The sequence below is a fragment of the Elgaria multicarinata genome, chromosome 2 (assembly GCF_023053635.1).
Source record: "Elgaria multicarinata webbii isolate HBS135686 ecotype San Diego chromosome 2, rElgMul1.1.pri, whole genome shotgun sequence".
Classification (NCBI taxonomy): domain Eukaryota; kingdom Metazoa; phylum Chordata; class Lepidosauria; order Squamata; family Anguidae; genus Elgaria; species Elgaria multicarinata.
In genome coordinates this window covers 80,583,469-80,600,079 of record NC_086172.1, presented here as the reverse complement: position 1 = coordinate 80,600,079, position 16,611 = coordinate 80,583,469, and the positions used below count along the sequence as shown (strand labels likewise).

General features: G+C 45.3%; 2 protein-coding genes across 4 annotated transcripts; both read right to left on the bottom strand.

The window, feature by feature from the left end:
• Positions 1–2,604: 2,604 nt before the first annotated feature.
• NUDT8 (nudix hydrolase 8) lies at positions 2,605–8,756 on the bottom strand. Of its 3 annotated transcripts, none has more exons than XM_063116955.1 (5): positions 8,603–8,756; positions 6,740–7,002; positions 5,984–6,116; positions 5,605–5,682; positions 2,605–5,392 (listed from the first exon to the last, which is right to left on the bottom strand). In XM_063116955.1, exons 2-5 carry the CDS (start codon positions 6,994–6,996, stop codon positions 5,171–5,173), a joined length of 690 nt encoding a protein of 229 aa, XP_062973025.1. In that variant the 5' UTR covers positions 6,997–7,002; positions 8,603–8,756; the 3' UTR covers positions 2,605–5,170. The 3 variants fall into 3 exon arrangements, with proteins under 3 accessions (XP_062973025.1, XP_062973024.1, XP_062973026.1); XM_063116954.1 differs by lacking the exon at positions 8,603–8,756 and adding an exon at positions 8,127–8,493; XM_063116956.1 differs by lacking the exon at positions 8,603–8,756 and adding an exon at positions 7,085–7,165 and having other exon boundaries at positions 6,740–7,051.
• A 2,726-nt stretch (positions 8,757–11,482) lies between these two features.
• On the bottom strand, positions 11,483–15,903 carry NDUFV1 (NADH:ubiquinone oxidoreductase core subunit V1). The gene is made up of 10 exons (XM_063116952.1): positions 15,745–15,903; positions 15,348–15,430; positions 14,865–15,035; positions 13,882–14,065; positions 13,484–13,673; positions 12,885–13,097; positions 12,550–12,716; positions 12,395–12,476; positions 11,902–12,047; positions 11,483–11,719 (listed from the first exon to the last, which is right to left on the bottom strand). The coding sequence occupies exons 1-10, from the start codon at positions 15,823–15,825 to the stop codon at positions 11,636–11,638; spliced, it is 1,401 nt and encodes a 466-aa protein (XP_062973022.1). The 5' UTR covers positions 15,826–15,903; the 3' UTR covers positions 11,483–11,635.
• Positions 15,904–16,611: the final 708 nt, after the last annotated feature.

Below are 16,611 nucleotides of genomic sequence, written 5' to 3'. Positions count from 1 at the left end.
CTGAGAGCATATTTCTAGTGCTCATGACAGAGACGAGCATGAAGAATTGAAGGCAGCCACGACTAAGGAGCCAAAACCAGGGAATGCTCTGGAAGTGTTTTCAATTGGAGAGGACAAGAATTTCCCACCATTCACCCATTAACTCCAGCCTTTATTACCCACACCTAGCAAGTTCCACAAGCATCTCCAAATCCCGTTCTCTACCACCATCCTGTTTTGCAATGAGCATGCCATATCCTCATAAAGCTCCAACATTACATAGATGATCAAAGCCTTTACCAGTTCCACTGATGATGGCATAGCTAAAATTAAAATGCAATTAGATCAAGCAAGTGGAACTTCCCAAAAATGTTAGCGTGGAGTGCTCCTCTTCAGAATACTCCATTTCATCCTTTACACCCACACCCCAAAGGCAGTCACCCTTGCATGCCCAAGGACCATTCTCAGTCCTCATTACACAGCTTTTGTTCACCTACCCATTAGTGGTTGTTTGTTTGCTTTTAAAGAAAAACATTTTTGGGCACTTTTCCAAAGTGGGGCTGTTGATGCCTTCTTTTGTGCACAGATGATGCCACTTCAACTGCATAAATGTCAGACAACTGAGATTGCTCTTAGTATATACAATCAGGATTTGCAACAAAATGTTTCACTACAGAGTGCTCGTGTCATGACCCCTTTCCACTCCTTCACCCGAAAACCAGCATTCTGTGCCCACCAGCCATGCTCAATCTTCATTGAGTTGATCTTTCCTAAATATGTTTTCTACTTTTATAAACCCTAGGGTTCCGCAAAGCCTGTTGTTTCCTCCCTCTTACACCTGGCGCATGCCGTTTTAGCTACATAGATGGGCACTTAGAAAATATTTGCTATTACTATACATACATATGAATAGTTAATGCCGTTTACAAGTATATTCAGCATGGTTAACTTGCAAAAGTTGGTTTTCCTTGTTGCAGAGCTCTCATGGCTTTAATCTCACAGTATACTAATGCTCCCACTTAATGATAAAACAGCATAAAAATCCCACCCTAAACAACAAAAGAACCCCAGATGCACAAAGCTTAACAAAACACCTAAGAATTTGTAAGGCAGCTTCTTTGTGAGAAAAATGTGTGGAATGTTTCTTTAAGGGTAGGTGGAATTGATCCAGGCAGTTCTATAGTGTAAATTATCCTAAATCCCCCTCCTTCAAGGAATGTGTAATGTGGAAGCTTTTAAACCCCTTCAGGGATATAATGTCAGTTCCATTCTATGCTGTAGCTGACAGCCTCCTTGCTGTTCTTCCAAATAACCAGAATCTGAGCAAGTAAATATTTGCTGTGTTTGCATCTATGCATTCCCGGGCTAAGAAGGCAAGCACTTTCTTGCAAGGAACAGTTATGCCAGGGTGTGAGCGGGTGAGAAGCCAGCACAGAAGATAACAGAACAAACACTGTGGCCCCGTTCAGGCTTTAACTGCAGTGGTTAAGCCAGAAAGCTGGGCTGTGTTCAGAAGACACCTTAAACCACAGCTTTAACCATGGTGAATAAGCAAAAAGCCTTATTCACCGTGGTTAAAGCTGTGGTTTAATGTGTCTTCTGAACAACGCCTGACTTTCTGACTTAACCGCCATGGTTTAAGGTGTCTTCTGAATGGGCCCTGTGCCTTTTGCTATTTTGGATAGACATATTCTTAGCAGAATCACTGTCTGGCACCCAAGAATATAGAGCCATTTGTTCTTTCTTGTTCCATTCAACATGGCATTTACGTCTTATTAAACATGCCAGCCTGACACCATGATCCAAACCCCTTTATGTGGAGCAAGGAGAGCTGTAGTCCTTAACACTCATTATGGGGAAACTCCGCAAGGACTGTGCACAAAGTTGCTGCAGGCTTTGCCATTTCGTAATGTTTGAAAAAACTTAACCAGATAAAGATAAAAGATAATTTAGATAGCATTAAAGACGTATTGCTAAGAATGGGATCATAAATCATTAATATTGCACCATCCATGTACATGGTATTTTATAGAGTAACACATTCCAAAAAAGACAGCTCCCAGCCTGCCCTTAAGGAGTTTACTATCTGACATTTAGGCAGTTAACCAAAAAAAAAGGAAAAGGAGAGGCAAAATTAACAAACAGCAAAGAAATGGGAAGAATGGGGTAATAATTATGAACACTTGGGTATAAAATCAACAGAAGCATGGCAGGCCAGGGATGCTGGGAGTTACACTCCAGCACATCTGGAGGGCATCAGATTGAGGAAAGCTGATCTCAAGCACTAAGAGATGGGACGGCACTAAGCACAAAAAAGCGAGGATGAGATCAAAATGTTGAAAAGGTTTAAGGCATCTGTTTATAGGGTTTTTCTCTGTCGGTCCATTCAGTGGTTGAAAACCCCAACACAGAGCTTTCCCTTGGACTTTTAGATATTTGATTGTTTGTTTTCCCCCCATGAGCCAAAAGAAGCCCATTCTTGGAATTAGTCAGTGAAGGCCGGGGATTCCCATGCCTGGGCTCTCCAGAGACATGCCTCTCGACTTTCTGCCCCAGTGACTTCCTCCAAACAGAAAGGCCAGCCTGCCTTTTCCTCTGCAGGAGGTAGACAAGTCTTGCATTCCTCTAAGGGGCAAGTGTCACTGGGAAGAGCAGGCTGCTCTCTCCAGAGCAAGTCACCCTGATGTCCCAGCTGTCTCCTCATCAGAATCCAAGCAGTTACAGGCCAGTAATCCACCAAAAAAGCCTCTGGAGTCTAAGGTAGTAGCACCACCTAGTGACTGAGGACTGCAATTTTGAGCCCTACTAAAACAAAGAACACATATTTGTAAAATATGAGATATACGCTGCCTTAGTTAATGACACTTTACAAGAGGCAGTGACCTTATGGATATCATGCCTGGGTACAAATAACTGAATCATAACACCTGTGTGAAGCAGCCCTCAACTTAGTGGAAGCAAGAGGTTGTGGGTCGTTCTCTTCAATGGTGGGTGCTAGTTGTTACGCTTACAATTTCAAGTTTCACTTGTCTGCTGCACTAATGGTCCTCTGCAGAGCTTGATTTTTAAATGGCCTAGCAAGAGATTGCTAGGTCTTTGCTATGAAGGGTAGCAAGTTAGGGCCAGAAAGCTACTTGTAGAAATTAGCTAACCTGGGCCAAGGAAGCAGGTTAAAGAAGCTGTTCATTACACTGAACAGAGCTTGGCCTTCTAAAGCCTCAGGTATCTGCTAATAAAGAGCAAGACAGTATTCAGTTAATCAGAATGCTGCATGTATGAAAGGAGCCAATGGGTACTAGGTAATCATGTATTTCAATTAGGGATGGGAAACTTCTGGCCTACAGGCCTAATCCAGCCTGCAGAAGTTCCCTATCTAATCAGTGACCAGGTACCATGGAGATTCTGCTCCCTACAAGGAAAGCCATTTTTCCGTGTAGAGAGACACATCCATACCCTTCTCTGCACAGAAAAGCTCTGCCTTGAGTCAGGAGATGGGGCTACAGCGAAGGATCCGGCCCCTGTTGTTAACTGGCATCCAAGAGTGAGCTAGAGACCAATCTGTCCCCTGGGGGCTAAATAGTTCCCCACCCTCAATTTAAACCATGACAATTCTACCATTTTTCATCCCATATCCTTGAACTTGGACAGCTTACACTTCTCACCCAGGAGATCCCCATACCAAATTTCACAATGATAGGAGAAATAATCTTGGCTTTATAAAGAATAAATTGTTCGGTTTTAACAAAGAATGCCTTAACCTTTAACCACAGAGCTGTTCCCCCTGCCTTTACAACACTGGCACGAACAGGGGTTTTCAACTGTGTATTATTCCTATACTGATCACCAGCTCACTGCCCTTATCATCCCATCTTGACTTGTACATGGCTAAAGCAGAAATACATCATTTGGATTCCTGGTTATTTCGGTCCTAAGAAGCAATACATCTGGACAGATCAAATTCCAGCTGCATTCTCGTTTGCAGCACTGTTGGGGGTTGAGCCTAGGGAGAGAAGAACCATTATCCTGCCCCCACCTTATCTCCTTTATAACCTTGGTTCAACCAGTTACCTCTTCACAACACATCTCTTAAGCTTCCTGGTTCTGAAAGTTGTGCCCAGATCCTCAGGGAGAAGAGTGTTCTCTTCTGGACAGAAGAGCGTGGCTCACTCTACCTTTTCAGAGGAGTATGAAGGGTAAGGCAAAAATGTTCCATGCCTCAAAGACCCAAGAGCTCACTGAATTACACAGTCGGTACTCCAGACGCAATACAGGTTTGACATAGTGCAAAAATGTAGGTGGTGTTTACATATCACTTCCTGTATATTTTAGACTAGCATGGAGTTACAGTCTGATGCTTAACTGAACATGGGCCAAGAAACCCTGGTTAAATCCACATGGAAAGTCGAAGCCCAATTTCCACATGAAAAAGAAAGAATTTGGATTTTATGGAGACATTTGCTCTAAATATGAAAAATTCTCAGCTGTGTGGAAAGTATGTTTATAAGAGTTCCAGAAAAACAAGGATTGTATCCAATGTTAGTCTAACTTGTCTCGTTCATTTTAATATGTCTACTCTATGTAAGACTAACATTACATACAATCCCAAGATTGAATTCTGCTACAGACTGGGTACCATAAGCAACACCAAGGTAGCATTACAATTTATCAACAGATCTGAGCCTATCCTGGGGGAGTTGCACTTATTGCATGCCATCTTTGGCAAATGCATGTTTTACTTGACCTGTCAATAAAGTATTTCTGAACTGAGCTCAGCTACCGTCCAGTACCAACACAAAACAGGGTGCAGGCCTAGGAACTCTTTTGGTTCAAAACTGCTGTGTGGTCTGTAACACACCCACACAAGTTGAAACAAAAACTTGTGTGGGATTTCCAATGTGTGTGTTTATTAGAGTTATATTCAAAAATAGGCCCTACAGTAGCAGACTGCAAAAGTGAGGTAGGGGTTTCCTATCTGCCTTCTACCCCTAATAATGCAATACAATTGCAGAATAGACAGTGGGGCAAACCACTTTCTTCGTGCTGAACAAGAGTTAGCATAAGCTTTTGAAGTCTCTGAACAGGAAAGGGATCGGCACCTGGCTGGTGGGATCACCTGAATCACGGTCCTTCAGCAAACATGGAGAAGGGAAGCAGAGTTTGAAAGCCAAGGTTTGGACCTTGGCTGTAAAGGTCAGCGCCTGGCCACCAAGTGAGTCTTTCTACGGTATTTCCCTGGCGCCAGCAACTCCAGAGTCAACTCAGTGATTATGGCTGTAAGACCCCAAACACGGTGAGGACCATGCAGGAAGATGGGCAGGGTGTAGCTGTAGACACCGTTGCGGCAGAAGTGGGTGTAGCCCTGGTTCTGTTCTTGCAGCAGGTGGGAAAAGGACAATGTGAAGACAGCTTCAACCTGGAAATCAAAAAGCAAAGATCACCACCCTCCCACAGGAACACACTGTCACTCCCAAGCCTTCCACCCAGACACTTAGGGCCTAGCTAGACATTACAGGAATGCATGGTTGGTGCCAAACCATGCCTTCCCCGTGCATTTCCCTGGTAGCAGATCTAGCAAAAGGCACATATGATGAGATATTGCCGTGTTCCTTTTACTATTGGACTCACCTCTTGGGGGTTGGGCTTCAGAGTCAGGTGCTCCAGAGGACCCAGATTTGCTATCACAGGAACTACTAACATTTTCGTCTGAAAGAGAACCAAAATTGAATACTAATGAATTCCAGACCTCCCCATGCTTTTTCCTGCAAGGCATGCCCCAAAGTGATAAACCCTTTAAGTTAACCTGCCCCTGCCCCAGCCAAGACTCCTGACTCACAGCAAGACTCCAGGAAGTCCTCCATTTTTCTCTTATCAGACACTGCTCCATGAGGAACCCTTCCTCATGCGACCCCTCCACAAACAGAATATTAGTCAGTGCTCCCTTATAGAAACCCCTTCCAAGATTAATCATATCCCTAAAGATTCTGGGATCCCAATATAACATTACCCTATCAGGCAGAGATCTCATGACTCCCCAGACGCAGTCCTCCCTTAACTGTAGGCCCAGCTCTTCATGAGTCTCTCTGAGGGCCGTGGCGATGACATCCCGGTCAGAGTCGTCACACTTACCACCTGGGAAACTGCATGAGCAAATTAGGGTTCTTTTCAAAGGGAAATTCAGAACTGGAAAGCCAGAGGACTCTCAGATTGAGACTGAGGGGCACTAGCTGCCTTGCGGAGAAGAATCACAGAGCTGGAAGAGAACTTGGAGGTCATGTAGCCTGTTCAACCCTCTATTCAACTGCATCCTCAAATGTAGGATGTAATTGCAGCACCCCGACAGATGGCCTTCCAGCTTCTGTTTACATACCTCCAGCAAAAGACTGCCATCTCCTAGGAAGATTCTCCTAATTCTTAGCCAAAACCTGCTTCTCTGCAATTTTTACCCACTGGTTCTAGTTTTGCCTTCTGGAGCAACAGAACAAGTCTGCTCCACCTTCTGTAATAGCTCTTCAGATCTTTGAAGACTGCTATCATCTCTCCCCTTAATCTTCTCAACCATTCCTCATAGGACATTGTTTCCAGACCCCTCTAAGAGATCAATCTAAGACAGCTAGAGAATTATGTTGTCACAGAGAACTATTTTACTGCTTCCAGAGTGTTCTAGGGTGAAGGAAAGAGCAAACAGCAATTCTGTTTGGGAATTATTTAGTTGGTTTCCAGCCTGTTTGTATGTAATAGAAAAGACTGAGCAACCAGGTACCTCACATCGCCTTTGTGCAAACCAGTCAGGGTGCTGGACCGCAGGGTGTACAAGATGGATGGGTCTCCCGCCACAGAGCACAAGGACACCAGAACAGCTGCCGACACTGCTTCTTGTCTGTATCGGTTGGTAGATGCCTCTAGCAGCCCTCGGCATCGCTCTTCATTTTCCCAGGATAAGTATCTACGAACTGGGCCCATGCTGGCTATGGGTGTAGGGGCCATACCATGGCAGAAATGGCGAAGAACAGGAAACATAATGCCCTATGGGGGAAAAAGAGGGGGAAGAGCTGCCTTGAGTGGTGCTCTCCATCTTGGCTTTAATAGCCAAGGTATAAAAAACCACCTTGGCTGCTGGAGAAAGTTATCTTCCTGGACTGCACAGGGCCCAAACAGCTTGATTACTTAAATACTCACATTGATCCTTCCACACAATCAACTCACCTCCTATTGCTTAGTTTAGTCATGCTTTTATTGCTACATGTTGGTCTGCTAGAGCATAAGAGTGGGGAAAAAGCCTTTGTCAGGATATGCCTGACGCAGCAAAGAAGCAGTCAAGTGCCAAGGTTAAAGTTTGAATCCATGCACCCTTCTAGTTTTTTTAATGTCTATTGCCAAATCTGGGACAAGGTCAATGACAATCATTTCAGAACCCTAGGTTTCAAAACATCCACTCTCCCACCCTTCAAGATATTTTTTACAGGACTTTCAAGATGCTACCAAGAAATTTCTCAATATCAATACCATAGACACTGAGTCTTTTACTCATAACAACATTCCACCCCCCCTTCCAAAAAAAAAACCCCTGGAAATGTGGAGTTTCCTATGCAGCATCACCCTGGAACAGTGATGCAGCTAGGTAATTTTAACCCATGGAACTAATGGTTTTATTGTTTATCTCATCCCATCAGATGACCATCTGTATTATTCCAGTTGTGAAGTACACAACTAACTATTCTCTTCCCCTGTCCAGCCGCCAACCCATGCTTTGACATTCCTGAAATGTTAGAATGACAACAAAACTATTGGCCAACCCTGATGAAAAATAATACGCTTGAGGGTGTAGTTTTGCATTTTAAACTCCCTTAAATCATAGTACCACAGTGAAGATAGGAATGAAATGGAGTTTGCTTCTGCTACCCTCATCACCTGCTGCTCTCTGGGTGATCATGGGGTGGGGTGGGGAGGTGAACTGGGGCATGCTGGGAATTTAGGGCTTTTTTTTGTCTAATCATGCATGATTGCACCCTTAATAAATATATGAATGAAATACATTTCCCTAAGTCCTCGCCATAACGGGGACCCGACTTAGGGGTGTGTGTGTGTGTGTGTGTTATCACAGGGAAAGGGAGACGACAGGCGGCCCTGCCTCGACACGGCTTCTCTACCATTTTCTCCTATCACGCCGGAACCGAGTCTCTCTTGAAAGAAGAAAGTCCTAAGAAACTGCACTGGGAGACGCGCCTCAGCGCAGGTCGGAGCTGTCCGGGAACCACCGAGCGAAGGTCAACCAAGAAGGCGGACTTTGAAGAAGTCTAAGCGGGGCCGCCTCATTCATGACCGCCTGCGGAATAGAAGACACACAGGCACCGCCACTAGCTCGCCGCCCTCAGGATAAGGAGCGCGGACAGCCCCGCTTCACTTCGCCTTTCTATCCCCCAAACGACAAGGTGCCAACCGCGGCCACATTATGACACTCCCTTAGCCGCAAACAGCCGGGAGGCGAATCCCAAGCCCTTCCTATTCGCCAGACCCCCTCAACAAGCATGGCGGGACAGAAGAGCCCGGCTCTCCACAACGTGAAAAGGGCGGGCGCTCCGGCGGAGGCAGGCGCGCTTCCGCCAGGCAACAAGATGGAGGTCACCTTCTCACGCTCTTAAGGGACGCTCTTCAGTCAAAGGCGGGGTTCTTCTCTCCTCCGAATTCAGGCGGACAAGCGCTGGGGGAGGCGCCCGCGTCAGCCCGGAGACCAGAGGGCGCAAAAGCCACACCCAAGGCTCAGAGGCTGCCCGCCTACACCAGCCCTTTGCAGCTGAGGAGGGGCAATGCACAGGATCACACGTGGTTAATAGAGGTTAACGAGGAAAGTGTCGCTTGCGCTCCACGCCCGCCTCTCCCTTTTCGGACTGGAGAAAGGAAACGCCTATCTAGGATGTTCAATTCTCCTTACATCAGGGCTTCGGAAGTTGTGGCCCTCCAGATGTTGTTGGACTCCAACTCTCATCCAGATGACCAATGGTCAGGGCTGATGGGAGTTATAGTCCGTCATAATCTGGAAGGCTACAGGTTCCCAGCTCCAGCCTTAAATGATGTCTGTGGCAATGCCCTGGACCACTAAACTCAGGAAAAAGTCCTGAGGACCAATAAATCTGTGCATGGATATAGACAGCTGCCAAACCCAGCCTGGCACCATCCTACTCAAATGTCAGGGAAGTATACCACAAGAATGTATAGCAAAGCACCAGCCCTTGATCATTTTCTGTTTTAATGTTATCATTGTGATTTTAGTGTAATTTGACTTTACTTGGAAGGATGTGTATCCTTAAAGATGAGATATACTTATAATAAATCAAGGAATTGAGGTTAACAGCCAACTTTGAGCACACATTGATATGCAACAATACTGTTGCATATCAGGTCTGCTTCCCTGTCTGGCTCAGGACAACTATGTGAACAGCTGGTCCAAGCTTCTTGCCAGGAAGGCAGCTTCAATAGGTCTCTCCTCTTCCCTCCTCCTTAATCTGGGCTTGAATTTTGCTTTTAAAGCTGTCAAACAAAGACTGTGGGATATAGCCTTCTGCGACTTTCGCTTTCGCTCTTATGTTTCTTGCTCTCCCAGTGCATTGCACGTTCATTACGTTGGGCCTCTTCAGCTGGCTATCTAAAGAACTTGTTGGTCGCTAAATATCGTATTGCCTTCTCCAAGGCCAGATGCAATGTTTATTCTATTGAATTACTTCAGGGCAGATATGCTGGTGTCCCTTATCAGGAACGACGGTGCCCCTGTAGGAATACGGAAGTGGAGACGATGGAGCATATCCTTCTGTCCTGTAGCTTTTATAATCAGGCCCGACATCTGTTGGAAGATAAGTCCTCAAGAGTAACTTTGGCTGTTGCTAAATTTCTTACAGTGGCGGCCAGGATTAGAGCTCTTTGTGTATTAGACTAAAGTTGACAATAGCTCTAACTGTATGATTTCATGTCTGATTCTTGTGTTTGTTTGTTTGTTGTTTGTTTCTTTTTATGGATCTATGGATCGCAATAAAGAAAGTAGTAATTTGTAATAGGACTTCTTCCCTGCCTGTTTTTTAAAAGGAAAATGAACAGCATCCCCACAAATTAAATGTCTAAACTTGCTTAACTGGATCTAAAGCTACAGCCACTTTCCCTCATAAGCAATCTCTTGGAAGAGACATGCCAGCAGTGGGTAGGGGCAGAACAAAAGCCATGGATAGACACTTTTCCATCTTGAGAGAGGAACTGGGGTGGTAGAATAAGTATAAGATCATTATTATCCCCCACACTCTCACATTTATACTGCCCCCCCTCCCATTCTCACACACACTACCCCTGCCAGCAGGTCTCTTTCTTGTTCTCTTTGCAGCAGTAGCAGCTGCTATGAGAAAAGCCAGGGAGGCACATAACAGAAGGCAGACGGCCACTTCTGCACATGTTAGTTGAGGCAGGAGAGATGGACTTGATTCCCCAGCCTATTGTATAAAACTGTTGTTGGGATAAAATAGCAAACCCCATAGACTACACATCCTTTGGAAGCATGCAATAAATAACTGTTCCAGCTTAATATAGTGCTGGTCGTGGATGGCAGCATGGACTCAGGCTTTGTGCTGTCCCCACCACCCAACTTAATCTGGGCCATGAAGTATCCCCTGAACAAAAGCTGATGACAAGGTATGGCTAGCATACAGGACTAGGGACACATTCTTTTGAGTACATATCACTGCTTCTTCCATATTAATCCTTTTCAGGCAGGGAGTAGGCAACCATTCTGGGCCTGTGGGCACATTTGGCAATTTGAGAACCTCCTGGGCGTCACCATAAAATAGGCACACTGCAGATCAAAGCATCGATCTGCAGCCACTTACCATCTTCATTGCTAAGAATGTCTCTTAACCGCTAGATGTATGTAGCTCAGAGACATTCATGGAAAAGATGGGCGCAGCTAGAGGTCCTCAATTCGGTCTATTTAAAAATAATAAGCAGAGGGGTATGGCACCACAGCAGGCACCAGGAAAGTTGATGGGGCACTTTGATGCTCACAGGTGCCAGCCCTATTCTACATATGCAACAGAATGAAGTAAGACTGAGGTGTATAGTTCTCAGGTGGAAGAATAGACTAATACTCCCCTGGTGGTATACTTTTGAATGTTCCTTAGCATAAAGGAATGAGCTGAGCTAGACCATTTCTCTCTCATGTGCTAGTTTTGGAATTTTGAATGTTTCCTAACCTGTAATTGAAGTGGTACAATCCACTTTACCACCTTATTCTGATGTGCAGGAGTGATATGCAATAATGAAATTAATATGATGTGGATGTGTTCAACAGAAGAATTTGTATGCATGAGCCTCAGAAACCTTGAATCCTGTCCTTTTAGCAAGATTCTTCTCCTACAAAGGAATGCAGGTAGCAGGCACTCCCATCTATTCTAAGAAATACTGGAGCTTTTCAAGTAACATGGAGTTCTTTAACTTACTTTCCCTAAGATCAGAAAGTACACAACAGAGATAAGTTGCAACAATTTAATATATAATATGTCCTGTAGAAGAACACAGAGTTACTTAACAAAGTAGACACTGTTCCCAATGCCCAAGCAAATGCTCAAGATATCCCACCCAATGTACAAAAGGATGACTTCATCGCAGTGTGTGTTCTAATTGTTCATCCAGATGCCTGCTGCACCTTAGATTCATTGTATTGTCTCATCCGTTCCTCCAATTCTGGACGGAAGTGACGAATCAGTCCCTGTAAGAAGGAACCAGGCATTATGAATTAGCAGAATGTTCATCCATAGGACTTCCCTCTGTCCCAGCCTGCCTAACACCCAATATAGATCCATTCATTTCTAACCCTCTATCAGAAAAACTACAAAGTTCTTCCACAAGTACCTGACAATCTAAGAAAGGATAAGACAGTTGGAAAGTTACCTGTACAGGCCAAGCAGCCCCATCTCCCAGAGCGCAGATGGTATGACCCTCAATCTGCTTGCTAATCTCCCATAGTGCATCTATCTCTGCTACTTGTGCATTGCCCCTCACAAACCGCCACATCACCTTATTCATCCAGTCAACACCTGCAGGAAGGAAATCAATGTCAAAATCATAGGAATAGAATGCAATGCCAATGTTTACGAGAAGATAATTATGGGTAGGAGAAATTGGCCATTACAGTACAATGCTAGACAAAAAAAGTTAATGGACTTTGCATACTAAGCTTGAAGTCTGTTGCTGATCTCATCCTAGGCGAGTCACATCTTCCCTTTCTAAAGATCTTTAGACCTCTGTTTGGCCCCTGCATTTTTTAATAGCGCTGGCATATGCAAGAGGTCTGGAATTATGCACGAAATCTTTTCCTTGCCTTCCATCCCAAATCTCGCATTCTGAGGAAGAACTCTGGAGTACCTTTGGGCTTCACACTCACCTTCTCGGCATGGTGTGCACTGCCCACAGCTCTCATGCTTGTAGAATTCAATGAGGCGGGCAATGGCTCGAACTATATCTGTCTGGGGAAGAAAAAGACTATGAAGACCCATTGAGCAGGAACACAGAACAGGAGGACCAAGGGACTATACTTACCGATTTGTCCATAACAATGAGAGCTGCTGTCCCAAGTCCAGTCTGTGCCTGCACCAACCCATCAAAGTCCATCAGCACCGTCTCACACACAGATTTGGGGATGAGGGGAGTAGATGAGCCTCCAGGAATCACAGCCAGCAGGTTATCCCAGCCGCCTGTAACGCCCCCTGGTTAGAAGACAAACACATAGTCAGGCCTGGCTCAAGGGATTACCTGTCTGTCTCAGAGGCAATAGAAAGCAACAAGAGAGGCAAAGCTTCCCCAACTAATACAATGTATTTGAAGGGGACTAACAGCCTCTTCCTTATGGAAAGTAACAATTGCTCATCCGTTACCCGCATGTCGTTCAATCAGATCACGTAGTGGTATTGACATCTCCTCTTCCACAGTACAAGGTGTGTTGACATGCCCTGAGATATTGAAAAGCTTGGTTCCAGAATTGCGCTCACGTCCAAAGCCAGCAAACCAGGTCCCTCCTCGACGGCAGATGGTAGGTGCCACAGCAACAGTCTCCACATTTGCTACAGTGGTTGGGCAACCAAAAACCCCTAGTGGCAAAAAGAAAAATTAATCAGCTTTAACAAATAGCTACTGGATAAAGATAATGGGAAGGAGAGTGGGCAAGAAAGGTAATTTACATCAATACTGGAGGTTCAAAAAAATAACCACTTGGCAGGGGCAACAACCTCAGTATTAAAGGGATTTTTTCCCATTAGGATAAAGGTCATGTAGCTAACATCAGGAAGAAGAAATGTTTTATGTCAGCAATCCAAGATGTTCTGTCCAAAGAAGGTGATAGACAGCAAGAGTCCTAAAGGAGCTCAGGTGGCATGCCCATGTTGACTGAGATGAATATCTAGGGGCAAAGTTGGGAACGCACAAAAACACCATACCCAGACCAACCATCACAGATGGAGCATTTCAGATGCCGTACCCACATCAGCTGGGAAGGGAGGCTTTAGGCGTGGCTTGCCCTGCTTGCCCTCAAGGGATTCGATAAGTGCTGTCTCTTCACCACAGATGTAGGCACCTGCCCCTCTTGCCACAAAGACATCGAAGTCGTAGCCAGAGCCACAAGCATCCTTGCCCACCAGTCCTGCCTCATACGCCTCCCTGATTGCCACCTAGTGAGACAGCAAGAGTGTAACTGAGATCCAGCCCTAATAATCTGCTCACCCAGTTTCCAACTTCAGAGAAATAAACAGGTATGCAAGGTGATAAAGGCTACCACAGGAAAGACTAAGAGATGAATCCAACAATGTCCTTCCCCTAGCAATTCTTGCAAAGGGAAACATTGTTCACTACCGTATAACTAGGAGAGTAGTGGTTCACCTGTAAGTTTGAGGCTTCATTATAGAACTCTCCACGAATATAGATGTAGGCAGCTCGGGCTCCCATAGCTCGTCCTGCCACAAGGCAACCCTCCACCAGTTTATGGGGGTCATGACGCATGATCTCCCTGTCCTTACAAGTTCCTGGCTCCCCTTCATCTGCATTCACCACCAAGTACTTGGGTCTGAAACAAATGGAGAATTATGCCTGTCAACAAGAATCAAAGATTCCTGGGAAACCCAATACTTTCATCAGCAAGCATCTGTTCTACTGCAGTCAGAAATCAACCTGTTTTACTTCCTACTAAAGGCTAGAGATAGATCAATTAGTCAGGCCAACAATTCATGCAGTTTAGGATCCTGATTCAAGTCAATGGTGAAGTATTACGGCTTCAGCTTAAAACAATTCAAGGCTCAGGAAACCCATGAACACCCTGTTTATTGTGACATCTGTATCTCCCCACTCTCCGATACTGTAGTGATTTAGCCTCACAACAATATCATGAGGTAGGTTACACCTAGAAATAATGATATGCTCATCAAGATCACTTACTGAAGTGTTATTTAAAATAAAGCTCCTCAAGTCCAAATCCAATACTCCATCCACTGGCTTTCTATCCCACATAATAGTGGTTCTTAAGGTCAAGAAAAAATGTCTGGAGAAGGTTTATTACTACCGGCTACTTCACAGAGCCAGTCTCTTTAGAAAAAGCAACTTACAAAGAAAGGCTCAGAAAGCTCTGCAGTAGAGGTGAGCATTCCCAGGAGCTCAGACACACTGTTTGGAAGGTCCAAGACAGAACTAGAAACCAGGATTCCCTCCAAATTCTGATTTCCAATGTGAACATGAACAGAAGCCTTTGCCAACACAAAGTTGCTTTTAAGATCACAGAAAAAGCAATTATCATAGTTGCAGACAGTTGCTCTATAAGCAGGCATGCACAATCTGAAACCAGACTGCAGTTTTTCCCCACCACAACACACCTGCCATCTGGGGGCTTATTCATGAAACTCCACTTGAGTCCAGTGGGGAAACCGGCTCCCCCACGGCCTCTCAGGCCTGAAGTCTTTATCTCATTCAAGATCCAGTCAACACCCTTGAGCAGGATTTCCTTGGTTTTATACCAGTCACCTCGGCTCAAAGCCCCTTTCAACCTAGAAACAACAAAAAGGTTGGGTAAGAACGGCCATCCAAATAAATTCCAAGCAGAGAAACCCAAGTAATTACAATATTAATCAGAACTTGAGAAAAGAAAAACCTTTAGAGAAGTACCTGATCATATTATGGTGGCTATATTAAAAAGTTCTTTTGGTGGCCTATCACCAAAATAAAAATAAAAAACTGCTGCTTTTCGAATTTGAATTTCTCTCATGTACTGACTTTCCACTGTTACGTTAAAAACAGTCTATGCACTCTTGTTTCTTTTCATCAATGTACAAAGCACACCTTGCATTCTCAACTCTCACCTCCAATCGTGGCGTCCATAAAGATTTGTGAAAATGCGATCCTCATCTTTAAGGGGCCCAAACTGTGTTTTCTTAGGGGGCGCCTAGAGAAGAGAAAGAAATAGCCGAAAGTGGTTTAGCCTGCCTGAGCCTATCTTAAACCTGGTTAGCTGGCAACAGCAGGAAGGCGTACAAGCCTTTTTCTGCAACGATGCCCAGCAACTATCCGTCTTCATAGCAAACAGGAAGGAGCAGCTAAGCTGTCAAAGGAGGTCAGGAAAATGCGCCAGCTGGGGGAATCAAGGCGGGACCCAAAACACAGACTTTTGCAGTTCCCTCCTTTTCGCCATCCATCTTTTATTTGTACACACCTTCTTCCACCCCGCTTGAGAGGCGCGCAACGCTACCAAGAACTCACCGACTCCGGAGCAGCAGCGGCGGAAAGGAAGCGCGCCTGAGCGCAGGCCCCGCGCAGCAGCAGAGGCCGCGCCACCAACATAGCGCTGAAGGGAAGCCGGCGGGGTCCCCGCAGCCGTTCTTCCCGACCCCGTCACCTTCACCTGTTCCGCGCAGTGATTCTACGTCACGACGCTGGGTGCCACGTATTGACGTCATTCAGCCCGAAGTAGAGAGCGGAAAAAGTCCCTCTTGCAACCGACTCAGGCGCGCGGGGGGGTGGGAGCTGTAGTTCAGTTGCGCCGCCGCTATATGACGGCTGGGCGTCTTGTTGAAGCCCACGGACCGGATAGATACGGCGGAGTCCCATAATACCGAGAGAGCTCAGGCTGGCATGAAACGCCGCACGAAATGGCAGTGGAAGCACTCGCGGAGACCCAGGGTAGTATCCAATACTAATCCTACTTAGAGTAGACCCACTGAAATAAGTGGGACTTCAGTTAATCATGAGTCCCATTCATTTTAGTGGTTCTACTCCAAGTAAAACTAACATTGGATAGGTTTCAATACCAGGACGGAGTCCTGCAATATAGGAAATAATATATATCTATATCCTGCCCCTTTTCTTCTGGCAAGGAACCCAAGGTGGTGATGAAAGTTGTTCTGAGCATGTGCAAATTGCCTTTGAATCACCACTGATCACCCACAGTCCATTTTCTACATGGACAGGATGTTTTCACACATGCCCCCTGACAACGACTTTTCTCACACTACTTTGGTGTCTATGGGTGAATGGCGTGTTAATTCATACCTGGAAGTACCATTGAACTCAATAGGAGTTATTTCTGAGTAAACGCACATAGGATTGCATTGTAAGGCTGCAATACTA

Excerpts from the sequence above, each read along its gene's own strand:
- NUDT8 (XM_063116954.1), bottom strand. Across the intron at positions 6,117-6,739 it reads TTGCACAAAGGCGATGTGAG|TTTCCCAGGTGGTAAGTGTG; the intron begins GTACCTGGTTGC and ends TTGCTCATGCAG. Across the intron at positions 5,393-5,604 it reads TGAAGCCCAACCCCCAAGAG|GTTGAAGCTGTCTTCACATT; the intron begins GTGAGTCCAATA and ends TTTGATTTCCAG.
- NDUFV1 (XM_063116952.1), bottom strand. The coding sequence starts at position 15,825 with ATGTTGGTGGCGCGGCCTCTGCTGCTGCGCGGGGCCTGCGCTCAGGCG. Across the intron at positions 15,036-15,347 it reads TATGGACGCCACGATTGGAG|GTTGAAAGGGGCTTTGAGCC; the intron begins GTGAGAGTTGAG and ends TGTTGTTTCTAG. Across the intron at positions 12,717-12,884 it reads TCTGATTGAACGACATGCGG|GGGGCGTTACAGGCGGCTGG; the intron begins GTAACGGATGAG and ends TCTTCTAACCAG.